We start from the raw sequence: 14,615 nt of genomic DNA, 5'->3' as shown, positions 1-14,615 counted from the left end.
GGTGACTCCTTCAACCAATGGGAACCCTAGCCCCAACCCTACACAGTCACAATTCTAGCACATAACCCTACAACCAATAGTACACTAGCCTCCTACAGGCTATCACAGCCACATTCCCAGCAGCCAATGAGGCACAAATCCTAATCAGTACGTCCAATCGAAACGAAAGCCTAACCCAGCCATAGTCTTCACCCTAGTCCCCGCAGCCAATCATACAGGAAACCCTAAACCCTATGTCTAATCGAATGTCCAGCCCCAGGAACCAATCCAAAACCATAAACATATCTACCAATCAGATCACTAGCCCTAAGCCCTACACCAATAGAGCCACTGACCAAGGAACCAATCAGTACCTCCAAATTCCCAAGCAATGAGAACACCAGCCCTAATCCAATAGAGAAAAAACAAGTACCTGCAAGGGTTTTGTTCATCTATCTTATCAGAACTCAGACTTAATAGATGTATCTCGTTGTTTGTCTGATCCAACTTAATTTGGAGTCTGTACTATTAATCATAAAAAATACAACTATTTGCCAAATTCTTGATTCACTGACAAATATGTAAATTAAGAGGAAAAACTAACAACAACACGGGGAAAATGTCTTATTCAAAAAATCATTCTTTATATCTTGATACATAAATCAAAGGGTACAGATCATAAAGATTCAATCATTGTGACAAATGAGCAAAGGAATTAAAGATTTCTCCTAATGAACATTTGATTAACACAATCCAATCAAAATTAATGAAAGCCAAATACTCCTATTTAAATAATAGAGAGAATGAGTGCAAAATCAATTAAAACTGAAGAGATGGACTTGATTGTCGACGTTTCGGTCTTCTTATTCGATTTTGAAAACCATTTTCAGGACTATATTAATTACAATGTGACGATGAACCCTTAATCGGTGTGGGACAAAGTCCGCAAAGACCAATGATTTCTGACGATGCTTAGATTTGCTTCTTACTATGTATTTTAAACACAAATTTGAAGGCGAAAAATGTTGGTTTGGCCAAGACTTCCTTTTTGGGCACAATTTCTTTTGACTGCAAACCAATCTTGTGCCGGCACAAAGTGTTCTTGCAGCACTCGGACCTCCACTATCGTTCTTTCGTCAGACAGCAATTGCTTTAAGTTGGATCAGACAAACAACGAGATACATCTATTAAGTCTGAGTTCTGATAAGATAGATGAACAAAACCCTTGCAGGTACTTGTTTTTTCTACATTTGCCCGAACCCGCAAGGGTATATGGGGGTACCCACCCTCCTTTTCACTAATCCAATAGAAACACTGGATGCAACCACCAATCAGCGCACACATGTAGCATTCAATAGGAGACTATACAAGCATTTACAAAGCAATTGGTCTCGCCTCTGGAATCTTATATGTATTTAGATATGCAACACATTAGCCTGAGTGCTGAAACATCTACAGTTCTTTAACATGGAGAGTAAGTAAGCACCATACTGCGTGACATGCCAGGTATGGGAACACAAGGAGAGAAATATTGCCTTTAAGAAGTAAATGGTATAGTCCAAAGGTCTGTTTTTAATATAAAATCAGGGCCTTTGGAAGTTATGTCACTGAAAGTATAAGATTAGAAAAAAACTATATTTCGGGTGCTCATGGAAGACAATTTCCATGGACTGGAATCTCAATCAATCAGTCAATCAGAGCATTTATATAGCGACTACTCACCCGGAGGGTCTCAAGGCGCTGGGAGGAGGGGGTCCGCTACTGCTCGAACAGCCAGGTCTTGAGCTGCTTCCTGAAGGCGAGGTGGCCCTGGGTCAGGCGGAGGTGGGTCGGAGGGGAGTTCCAAGTCTTGGCGGCCAGGTAGGAGAAGGACCTTCCTCCTGTGGTGGCTCTTCGGATGCGGGGGTCGGCGGCGAGGGCGTGGCTGGTCGATCGAAGCTGGCGTTTGGGAGCGTAGAAGTTGAGGCGGCTGTTGAGGTATCCTGGTCCTTGGTTGTGTAGGGCTTTGTGTGCGTGGGTGAGGAGCCGGAAGGTGATTCTCTTGTTGACCGGGAGCCAGTGCAGGTCTCTCAGGTGTCCGGAGATGTGGCTGCGGAGGGGGATGTCCAGGTTGAGTCGTGCTGAGGTGTTCTGGATCCGCTGGAGTCTCTTCTGGAGTTTGGCGGTGGTTCCGGCGTAGAGGGAGTTGCCGTAGTCCAGACGGCTGGTGACGAGGGCCTGGGTGACCGTCTTCCTGGTCTCGTGGGGATCCATCGGAAGATCTTACGTAGAATGCGCAGGATGTTGAAGCACGACGAGGAGACGGCGTTGACTTGTCTGATCATGGAGAGGGAGGAGTCCAGGATGAAGCCCAGGTTGCGTGCGTGGTCTGTTGGTTTGGGTGCGCTGCCCAGGGCGGGGGGCCACCAGGAGTTGTCCCAGGCGGAGGGTGAGGATCCCAGGATGAGGACTTCCGTCTTGTCCGAGTTCAGTTTCAGGCGACTGTTCGACATCCATTTGGCTACATCTGTCATCCCTTCGTGCAGGTTGGCTCTGGCGGTGGCGGGGTCGTTAGTGAGGGAGAGGATCAGCTGGGTGTCGTCGGCGTAGGAGATGATGTTCAGGTTGTGCTGGCGTGCGATGGCTGCGAGGGGGCTCATGTAGACGTTGAAGAGTGTTGGGCTGAGCGAGGAGCCTTGAGGAACACCGCAGATGACTTCGGTGGCCTCCGATCTGAACGGGGGGAGGCGGACTCTCTGTGTCCTTCAGGCGAGGAAGGAGGTGATCCACTCCAGTGTCTTCTCATGGATTCCGACGTTGCTGAGGCGCTGTACTAGGGTACGGTGGCAGACAGTGTCGAAGGCCGCGGAGAGGTCCAGGAGGATGAGGGCCGCTGTTTCTCCGTTGTCGAGCAGGGCTCGGATGTAATCGGTAGCTGCGATCAGGGCGGTCTCGGTGCTGTGGTTGGCCCGGAAGCCAGACTGCGAGAGGTCGAGGGAACCGTTCGTCTCGAGGAAGGCGGCCAGTTGCTTGTTGACGGTCTTCGCGATGACTTTGGCCGGAAACGGGAGCAGCGAGATGGGGCGGTAGTTCTTGAGGTCGGTTGGGTCTGCTGATGGTTTCTTGAGTAGAGCGCTGAGTTTGGCGTGCTTCCAGCTCTCCGGGAAGGTGGCGATGTCGAAGGAGGTGTTGATGATGTCCCGCAGGTGGGGTGCGATGACAGCGTCGGCCTTGTTGAAGACGTGGTGAGGGCAGGGGTCTGTCGGAGATCCGGAGTGGATGGAGTTCATCGTGCGGATGGTGTCTTCGGTGCTGATCGGGGTCCAGGCGCGGAGGGTGGTGGTGGGGGGCGGTGGTTCGGTCGTGGCGTGCGTCGGTTGAGTGCTGAAGCTGTTGTGTATGTCCACGATCTTGTTGTGGAAGTAGGAGGCGAGGGAGTTGCAGAGGTCTTGCGAAGGGGTGATGTCGTTGTTTCCGGCGTTGGGGTTGGAGAGCTCTTTCATGATGTTGAAGAGTTCCTTGCTGTTGTGTGCGTTGTTGTCCAGTCGTTCCTTGAATGCGGTTTTCTTGGTGGCGTGGATCAGCTGGTGGTGTTTTCGGGTGGCGAGCTTGAGGGCAGTCATGTTGTCCGGTGTTGGGTCTCTGCGCCAGGTTTTCTTGAGTGCTCTGCAGTTCTTCTTGGAGCTCTTGAGTTCGTCGTTAAACCATGGGGCTTTCTTGCTGCCGGGTCTGCTTGGCAGGGTCTTCAGCGGGGCGAGGTCGTCTGCGCAGTCGCTGATCCATTTCGTGAGGTTGGTGGCTGCTTGGCTGGGGTTTGTTGTGCTGGTGGGAGGGTTCTTGCTCAGGGAAGTAGCGAGCTGGTCTGCAGTGATCTTGTTCCAGCTTCTGCGGGGAGCCTGTTGCTGGTGATGGTGGAGCGTGGTCCTTCTGAAGCTGAAGTGGACGCAGCTGTGGTCCGTCCAGTGGAGTCCCGTGGCGTGGCTGAAGGCGATGTCCTTGCTGGAAGAGAAGATCGGGTCGAGTGTGTGTCCGGCGTAGTGGGTGGGGGTGGTCACCAGTTGCTTGAGTCCGAGGTTGGCGAGGTTGTCCAGCAGGGTGGTGGTGTTGCGGTCGTTGTTGTTCTCCAGGTGGAAGTTGAGGTCCCCGAGGAGGATGTAGTCGGCGGAGGGGAGGGCGTGTGGGCTTATGAAGTCGGCGATGTCCTCGCTGAATTGTGTGCGTGGTCCCGGGGGTCTGTAGATGAGGGTGCCTCGGAGGGTGGTCTTGGGGTTGACGTGGATCTGGAAGTGCAGGTGTTCGGCGGGTGCGAGGGTGTCGTCGGTGTTGGTCGTGATGCGGATGGTGTACCTGTGGATGATTGCGATGCCTCCTCCTGTCTGGTTGGCGCGGTCTCTCCGGGTGATCTTGTAGCCCTCTGGGATGGCGATGGCGATGTCGGGCGCTGAGGAGGCGTTCATCCAGGTTTCCGTGAGGAAGGCGACGTCTGGGTCTGTGGTGTCGAGCAGTCTAGAGAATGCTAAAGTGATTCTGGTATTGTACTGACCTCTGCTGGTTGTTTTCGATCAAGAAAGGTAAATAGAGGCAGTTGCCAGAAAAATATTTGAAAAAGAAAGTCCCTCAGCAGAAAGCAATTTTGTTATTTTATTGACCTCTACTGGTCATTTTCTAACAAGGCGGTTAAATAGAGGCAGTTGAACAGAAAAAAAGTCCCTAAGGGGAAGCAGACAAGTCCTAGAGCTAATCTCTAGAGCCCACAAAGTACATACACATATAAATATATACTAAAGTATATACAAGAGGTATCGAATGCTCGACCTAATAAGCTCTCTGTGACCTCAGGCAATGTTTGCTAGCCAAGGAGTTGGAAGCGGCTCCTCCATTCAGAATCTCCTAGGAGACAAACAAGCTCAATTCACGCTTTGGAGTCCTGCAAGTAAGGGTCTAACAAACTTTGCCATCTAACAATACTGTTTTTACAAAATTCTACTCTCTCTCCTAGCCAACAAAGTGTACAATCCCTAAAAAACACAGCATAAACAGCTAACAGCAGATTGCTGCTGTCTCAATGCACTCATTGTTCACTCTCTGATGTATAATATCTCTATTGCTCAGGGGGAAGGAATGGAATCTTGTTTCAATCACTTGTTAACACAAAATGGGACCTTGGGTGGATTGCTCAACACACACGTTTGAGCAGAGAGCAACGGAGATATTAGGAGGGAAAACAGATAGTAATGGTCAATTTTAAATAACAACAGAATTTGGACTGCAAATCCCACAACTCAACAGGTAAAACGAAACAGTCACAGGCAAGTGAAAACCACAATTTTCTAAACAAAATAGGCAGCAATTGAGGCAATCACGGGCAGGTAAAAAACTTACATTTTGGAACTGTAACATCCACAACCAAAACAGGTGTAAATGATGCAATCACAAGTAGGGAAAACCGCTATTTAAATTTCAGGAAAGTGACAGAACGAGACTGCCTTCTCACCACCTCATGGTCCTTGGCTGACTGAAATCTTGGACACATGGGAACTGCAGCTCAGAAAATGAAGGTGAACCACAACATATTTTATACAAAACGATATGGACAGTGGACCACTTTTACACACTCAAAGCACCAACCCATATATCACCAGTATTTGTATATGCTTTTCTTTCAAATTGCGTGCAATTTTCAAATACTCCCTGCCCTGAGAGTATATCCCAAATCCTTGGGAAAAATCAATGTTATATCAAACTTTGAAAAGCACCGCTAACGGATTTGGATCTCCACCATATGTGGTTAATAAAGTCTATAATCAAGAATGTTTCAAATGAAAGACGCTGTATCCGTGATTGCAAAAAAGTTCAAAATTCCTTTAATGATCCATTTGAGGTACCAGCCAACGCGTTTCGTTCCGTCAAGCGTAACTTCTTCAGGGCGCAATAAATGTCATCAGCCGTACGTATATTCCAAATCAAAGTATCGAAATGGGGATACGAGTCTGTTCCCTCAATGTGGGTAATGGTAAACGAGGTCAATCCAAGATGAAGGATTTTTGATTTTTTTCAGAAGAGATATTTCTTGCCGACTGTTTTCGAAATATTTTTTAAAGGTATAATATTCACCTTGCAATTTCAAAGGATATATTTCTTGAAAAATGCTCCTATTTCTTCATCCTAATTTTCGATATACTGCATAATTTCCTGTAAGGCATTAACCTTAAATAATGTAACGTGCACGTCTTGCACCGTCATGTGGTCAAACTTCTAAATCTTCAGTTGACTCCCAAATCCCAATCACTTAAAGGCAGTTACCTATCAGGGTCAAATTCCAAAACCCCTAGTTGGCGTCTCGATGGTCCGCGCGCCAAATCCTTTCCGGCAAATGTAACATTTTTTTGAAATTGCAAGGTGAATATTATACCTTTAAAAAATATTTCGAAAACAGTCGGCAAGAAATATCTCTTCTGAAAAAATCAAAAATCCTTCATCTTGGATTGACCTCATTTACCATTACCCACATTGAGGGAACAGACTCGTATCCCCATTTCGATACTTTGATTTGGAATATACGTACGGCTGATGACATTTATTGCGCCCTGAAGAAGTTCCGCTTGACGGAACGAAACGCGTTGGCTGGTACCTCAAATGGATCATTAAAGGAATTTTGAACTTTTTTGCAATCACGGATACAGCGTCTTTCATTTGAAACATTCTTGATTATAGACTTTATTAACCACATATGGTGGAGATCCAAATCCGTTAGCGGTGAATCACAACATATGACCAGAACAAATGAGTTCAAATCTCAGATTTCTGAATTGTGTGATCCTACTCAAATCACTATCTTTCACATTGTCTGATTTTAAGTTTGCGACGGTTCTGAGACCATAGTGCTAAAATTCAGTCCAAGATGTGTGCTACATAAAAACAGCACTTGTGCATTGTTTAATAGACAATAATGTTACTCTACACAGAATTATACTGGCCATATATGCAGTGCACATGAGAAACAGACATCTCTTGATGTACCCATAATATTCACAAAATAACCTATTTTTAATGTGGAAGGATCTCTTATCTTTACGGGATGTTTGCTGTGTCATTTGCCTGCTGCTTGTTTTAATGGCTCATACTTTGTCTCTTATTTATTTATTTAATTTAAGACGTTTTCTATAGTACTGGCCTGACCCTAGGGTATCGGAGCTCTTTACAGCAGATACTAACAGATAATCACCATATAAATAGTAGATAGTCACCATATACACAAAATGAGGGAAAACATGTTAAGAAGGGCTCACAATAGAAGAGCAACACATTGCAGTGCAGGACTATAGCCAAGTCAGGTCTCTGACTGAGCTCTCATTATGATTTTCCTAGCCACCTGAACAGATTCGACAGGAGCCAGTCTCAGGTCTGCAGTATGTACCATCTATCTTCCTGGACCACATGTGTCATTGCACTACAAAGACACTGCATACTGTTCCTTTCTCAGAATATCTCACTCGGTCTCCTGATGCACTGGCTAATGACGTCAGCTGCAGGACAGAATGTGGGTCCAGGATGCTACCTCCCCAGTCCAGAGGTCAGTGGGTTCTCCAAAGAAGGGGACATCCTCCTGGGTGGCATCTTCCCTCTCCACGACGATGTTGAATTTCAGGAGCCCACCTTCACCATGCAGCCTGCACGCCTTACCTGCCAAAGGTACAGTCAGAGACAATGTTTGATGTTGATGTTGGATTCAATCTCTGTACATCCAGTTGATGTTTTCAAAAGGCCCCCAGTGATGATGGCTTAAATGAATATTGCATGTACTGTAGATATCTGTGCTTGATTTCATGCTAACAGATGTTTATTTTAGCCTACATACTGGTAATCATTGTATATACCTCTGGAGGGTGAAAGGCTGAGAAGCCATCTGGATTTGAACCTGTGACCAAGGGGTCAAACTAGAGCCCTACACTGAACACATTCATCTACTGAGCTATCACATTCACCCAACAGGGTTGGACTAGCACTTTGATTGTAGGACATTTCTTGGCTTTTGTCTGACCATAAATACAACCATATTGCATGTCTTATCCTTGTTCATGTAAGAAGGTAGTTTCACGCTCTCTGGATGTGGCCAACCCCTATAACCTTGTTCCTCATTACTTCAAGGTGAAAGATTCATATCCCTTCCTCCCTGTGTTATTATTTTCCCCCCTTTGTATTTCATCAAAGGTTGAAACAGAGAATGTGCTCTTATTTGAACATCTGTCATAAAATAAGTCAATTTTACAGAAGGGGGGTATAAGAGCTAGAGACATATGAGCTCTCCATTAACCTTGCAGGTTCCAGCTCCAGAATTACCAGTCACTGCAGGCCATGGTGTTTGCCATCGAGGAGATCAGCAGGAGCGCAGATATCCTTCCGAACGTCACACTGGGATTTCGAATCTATGACTCCTGCAGGATCCTACAGCGATCCCTAGAGGGGACTCTCTGGATACTGTCAGGACAAGCAGAGCCTCTCCCAAACTTTAGATGCCAGTGGACTCTTCCAATCATGGGCATCGTCGGTGATGCTAGCTCATCATGCTCCGCTGTCATGGCGCGGGTGCTGGGTCTTTACAGACTACCCCAGGTAAGAACATGCCAACACATCAATTGTTACAGATTGTTCATAAGTAGAAGGTCTGATTATTCCAGGTGATTGTACACACCTGATTAGAAAGGGTCATATAAAACCGTATGTTTGTATGTGAAACAATTTGGGACTGTGGCTTAAGCATTAAAGAGGTCCAAACTTAAAAATGTGGCAAATATTTTCGGGCAAATATCTTCTCCATTTTGAGCCCAGGGGCCTGATTACGAGTTTGGTAGTCCATTGGACTGCCATACCTCTGGTGGCAGTCCCTGGACTGCCTTACTGGCGACCAGGTGACGTATTATGAATACGGTGGTTGGACTTCCACAGGCCCTCTGCCACCGCCAGGGATCATGGATACCACGGTGGAGGCTATATTATACTGGTGGTGCCACTGGGGCACCGCCCAGCATATCAGGAGTTTGCCATGAAAACGGTGGCAGTGAGGAAACAAAGGGTGCCCTACAGGGTCCCAGTTGCCTCAGGCCCATAGTGTGCCTGCTGTCTCCTGTGTACAGTCACCCTCTTTCCTGCAAGTCATGGACTTTACAGTTCATGCTGAGCAGAAATGGGTTTTGTCACTCCCATTGTGGTGCCTTTTTAATAGGCACTGCGTGGGAACGCCAAAGGACAACCCGCCAAACTACGAGATTGGCAGTCCTGGAGCAGGGCACTGGCATGGCGGCCCACTACATGACCACCAAACTCGTAATCAGGCCCTAAGTATTTCTTTTCATATGTCACATTACATATGAGCATTTTATATGTAACCAAAAAATGGGAAGCTATTGGCAGGGTAAGTTAGACTTGTGAGGTTGCTCTTAAATAAATGTAATTGGCATTTCCTCCTGCTTCATAGTTTGCTCCAACTAGAGGATGAGTGTATACTTCTCTTTCTCTAGTTTTTGCACAGGCAAGAACTATCAGCTATAGGTTGTAGCAATTACCTGGATAAAAGAGAGTGCATGGGTAATACCACTAAAATAAATGGTTTGCTATTGATACTCCCCACTTCATGTCACTAAGCACATAATCAGATGAAAAAATTCATCTGATCTCAAGAACACATTATTTAGCATCATTTGCATAAGGGAATGTCTAGTAAGAATCTAGCATAATTATAGAGGAAGGTTCTGATGGGTGTATGCCACATGATGACTCAGTGCAGATGGTCACAATAAACAATAAAGACCGGGTCTCTTCTCAGTGACTTTGCCATGACCAAACGTTTGGATGGGATGCTTATGGTAACAATACCAAACATAAGTGCATCACCTTGAAAAAGCTCTATTGCGCTACTTGCTGTAGCAAAACATGTCAGTTGGAAATTGCAGAATTACTTGCTCATAATAGGAGCAATTTCTTTACCTAGTAGTATAATACAGGAATAAATCCATCTGAATTATTTGAAGCTATGCCCTGGAACATTGCATTGTCCATGCATTAGAGTCCTACTAGCTCTTCTCTCTCCCTAATGCTGAAGTAGTATCACTACCAGATAAGCACAGAATACCAATGCATACTATATAAATAGACTCAAAATAGGTGTTGTGCTCCCTAATGATTGAATCAACAATCAACAATATCGATGTGACACAATATTGAGGACAGAATATCGGAAACATATTATTGCCAGGTAAGTAAGTCAAGACTTTCTATACCTAACTCCACATAATGTACCTACGCAGTACATATACCTCAAGGTATGTCGATCTTTGATTAGGAACAGTAAATTGGTACTATTTTATATGCACTTAACTTCCAATATTTTGTCCATCGATATTCTGCCCTCAATATTAATTCTGTATTCTGTCCTATCCAACACAAAGACCTGGCTGTTTAGGACATATTACAATTTCTTAGGAACCAAGCGGGGATTATTCTAATGTCTGTACCCAACCGCTGGCTTTAATCAATTATTTGGCAGTTGTGTCTGGTTCAAAATGTCCCACATAAAAAGTTTTTATTTTCCAGACACACAGTTACCAATCTACCCCAAGTACAAACACCTCCTTTCTGTTCAAAGCTGTGTAAAGAGAAAAAAGGTGTGAAGGAAAGAAAGCACCTCACGTTAGCATCACCAAGATAACTGCTGGCAGGTACTCCCCAGTTTGCCTACGTTTCTTATCATCAGTAACTTTCTTATCTGTGAAAAGAAAAGAAAAAGTGTCCAGTGTAATTTATAAAAGATGAAGAGAGAAATAAGTAGAGTAAAGTATGCACAATGAAAAATAGTAACCACTTTTCTCCATATAAAATAGAGTTATGACTCCCACATCTCAGTTTTATTCCATGGTGTGAACCTACTGAGATGTAAAAACCAGACTGCATGTTTCAGACCAATTTAAGATGGGCCAACATGTTTCCTTGCCATTCTTCTTTAGAGCAATTTCTCCGGGGCCCAGGCCAGACTTCACCTCACTGGATCTAAAATTTTTACTCACGGCTGACAGGTGGTGGCCATTAAAATTCATACCGGTCTGTTGCTATCCATATACCGCATTTAGACGTGTATACTGGCGTGTCTCATTCCTGCCTCATGGTGGCATGGTGAGCAAACTAATGATGGATTTAACCCAGATCTCTTGACTGGAGGTGAATGTTTTGACTTGTCCTGCATTCAGTCCATCAATTGTGTGTCTTTTACTTTCTCGCCCTAAGTGCGCCGTTTATTCGCAGACATTGGTCCTGGGCTCACTGGGCCACTGGATTCAAGCTATCATGGCTGATGAGGGGTGAAGCCCTGAAACCATTCCTAGGACACTTGTTTCCAGTCCAGGGAGGACCTAGCTTGGCAGTTCGGGTGGTACTGTTCCCATGAGTCACAGGGTCATGACTGATTTGCATATGGCCAGGCCTAAACTGGGGTGGCATGGTGAGCAAAAGATTGATGGATTTAACCCAGATCTCTTGGCTGGGGGTAAATGTTTTGATTTGTTCTGCATTCCGTCCATCAATTTTGTGTTTCTTGCTTCTCGCCCTAAGTGTGCCCAGACATGGGTCCCGGACTCACTGTGCCACTGGATTAAAGCTATCCTGGCTGATAAGGAGTGAAAGCGCAAAACCGGTCCTAGGATGCTTGTTTCTGGTCCAGGTAGGACCTGGCTTGGCAGTTCGGCTGGACTGTTCCCATGAGGCACAGGGTCAAGAATGATTTGTATATGGCTAGGTCTAGACTGGAGTGTCATGCTGAGCAACAGTATGATGGAATTAGCCCAGATCTCTTGACTGAGCGTGAATGTTTTGATTTGTTCTGCATTCTGTCCATCAATTGTGTGTCTTTTGCTTTCTCCCACTAAGTGCCCTGCGCATGCCCAGACATGGGTCTTAGGCTCACTTTGCCAATGGATTCAAGCTATCCTGGCTGATGAGGGGTGAAACCCCGAAACCGGTCCCAGGATGCTTGTTTCCAGTCCAGGTGGGACCTGGCTTGGCAGTTTGGGCTGGACTGTTCCCATGAGGCACAGGGTCAAGACAGATTTGCATATCGCCAGGTCTAAACTGGAGTTGCATGGTGAGCAAAAGAATGATGGAATTACCCCAGATCCCTTGACTGAGCGTGAATGTTTTGATTGGTTCTGCATTCTGTTAACCAATTGTGTGTCTTTTGCTTTCTCCCACTAAGTGCGCTGTGTATGCCCAGACGTGGGTCCGGGCTCACTGTGCCACTGGATTCAAGCTATCCTGGCTGATGAGGTGTGAAACCCTGAAACCAGTTTTAGGATGTTTAATTCCAGTCCAGGGCATACCTGGCTTGGCAGTTCAGGCTGGACTGTTCCCTTGAGGCACAGGGTTAAGACTGATTTGCATATGGCTATGTCTAAACCTGGGTGGGACGGTGTGCAAACAATGATGGAATTACCCCAGATCTCTTGACTGAGCATGGCTGTTTGGATTTGTTCAGCATTCAGTCCATCAATTGTGTGTCTTTTGCCTTCTCGCCCTAAGTGTGCCGGGTATGCCCAGACATGGGTCCGGGCTCACTTAAAGCTATCCTGGCTGATGAGGGGTGAAACCCAAAAACAGGTCCTACGATGCTTGTTTCCGGTCCAGGGAGGACCTGGCTAGGCAGTTCGGGCTGGACTGTTCCCGTGAGGCACAGGGTCAAGATTGATTTGTATATGGCAAGGTATATACTGGGGTGGCATGGTGATCAAAAGAATGATGGATTTAACCCAGATCTCTTGACTGGGGGTGAATTTTTTGATTTGTTCTGCATTCTGTCCATCAATTGCTCAATATTAGTATGCCATGATATTGTTGGTGTTGATATTCAGTGGTACATTTCTAAGCAGGCAGTTCTAACCATGAGGCTTACTAAAGATCCCGTCCTTTAGCAGTACTTTTGCACCTGTTAATACACCATGGACATAAAAAGCTGTGTTAATGTTGTCATTTTGTATTTTGCATTTTCACAGATCAGTTTTGTTTCAACCAGCCCACTCCTGAGTGACAGAAAACAGTTCCCTTCCTTCTTCCGCACCATTCCTAATGATGATTTCCAGTCCAGAGGCCTAGCTCAGCTATTGATGCACTTTGGCTGGACATGGGTAGGTCTGCTGGTTGAGGATAATGACTATGGCCAACAGGGTGGCCAAATATTAAAACAAGAGCTTGAAAGATTGGGGGCATGCGTAGCCTTCTTTGAGAATATCATCATGAGTCAAGCTGACAGGAATGCCTTTCACATAATTCAGGTGATGAAAACATCAACTGCTACATCCATTGTCATCTTCGCCACTGACGCTGGACTGCTTCCTTTAGTAGATGAGATGGTAAGACACAGAGTGAGCGGCAAAGTGTTCATCGCCACTGAAGGTTGGTCCATATCTTCCACTTTAGCAATGGATATGTACTCAAATGTTCTTATCGGCACCATTGGACTCACAATATACAATGGACCTGTTCCTGGATTCGAGGCACATCTCAATAGTGTCCATCATTCTAGATCTGCAGAAAATGCCTTTCTCCCAGTTTTCTGGGAAGAAGCATTTGGATGTACGTGGAGGCTTCCGAACAACATAACTGGCATGTGGGCTAATAACACAGAATGGTGCACAGGGGATGAAAAATTGGAGAACGTACACATTGACTACAACAATGTTTATGATACACGAATTGCATACAATGTCTACACCGCTGTCATGGCCATGGCTTGGGCGGTACATGATCTAATGTCTCACAGGCTGGACGAAGGACCCTACATCAATTGGACATCAGTAAATATCCAAGAAGTAAAACCATGGCAGGTACTCTTAACCTTTGTACATGGAAGTGTGTAGATTTTATCAAATTATATTATTGTTGCATGTCTATTTAATGCGAACATGACATAAGGATATCTGAGTGCTCTACATAAGAGCAGAATTCACTGAATATAAATTTGATATACTATGGATGTGCACTATTTACTTGGTAACCAAACAGATGTATCAGTAAAGTGATACAATATGAGCTAGGGGAATGCTCCACAAAGTATAACACAGTAAGATCCATGTTTAATAAGTTAACACTCACCTCATTGGAGGACAGACATACCTCATAATAACACTAGATTAATATTTGAACAACAAAGTTAAGTAACAATCATGTGATTATTTGTGGACCAATTTCACATATTGACAAATTAAAAATGGAAAGTTGATAGTGAGAATGTAGACTGCATTAAGTCAACGAAGCAGGATGTATTAGCATTAATGTCTGGAAACACTATAAGGGCAATTTGGTAAAGCATTGGCACACAAATGATTAGAAACAAATGACTTGTAGAAAAATATATTTCTACAGACACTCAAATGCATCAGTGCAAATTTGTTTGCAATTATCAGTTGGGTGCAAGTGTGTGTACATCAACCCTATTTTTACTCTACTTGACACAAAAGCAAACTGAGAAAATCTGCACCCAACAAATTGCAGGAGTATACTCTTGGTCAAATTGAGCAATTATACCATTGAAATATTTTACTTTTAACCTAATGCTTATGTAAGCACTGTAACGTGTTTGCGATTCTGGACTTATTCATAAACAGAACATGTTATTC

General features: G+C 45.0%; 1 protein-coding gene across 3 annotated transcripts in view; it reads left to right on the top strand.

Annotated features, from left to right (window-relative positions):
• LOC144799891 (extracellular calcium-sensing receptor-like) overlaps positions 1-14,615 on the top strand; it is a 216,307-nt gene that overhangs the window by 146,686 nt on the left and 55,006 nt on the right. For 2 of the 3 annotated variants that reach the window (XM_078671500.1, XM_078671498.1), the window contains exons 2-4: positions 7,327-7,650; positions 8,280-8,571; positions 12,993-13,823. In XM_078671500.1, coding sequence (XP_078527626.1) covers positions 7,370-7,650; positions 8,280-8,571; positions 12,993-13,823 — 1,404 coding nt within the window. In that variant the 5' untranslated portion in view covers positions 7,327-7,369. The remainder of the gene's footprint in view (positions 1-7,326; positions 7,651-8,279; positions 8,572-12,992; positions 13,824-14,615) is intronic. The other variant, XM_078671499.1, reaches the window with a different exon arrangement.

The sequence above is a fragment of the Lissotriton helveticus genome, chromosome 12 (genome assembly GCF_964261635.1).
Source record: "Lissotriton helveticus chromosome 12, aLisHel1.1, whole genome shotgun sequence".
In the NCBI taxonomy this organism is placed as follows: Eukaryota; Metazoa; Chordata; class Amphibia; order Caudata; family Salamandridae; genus Lissotriton; species Lissotriton helveticus.
Note: the sequence above shows the minus strand (reverse complement) of the source record. Positions and strands in the feature narration are given on the sequence as shown.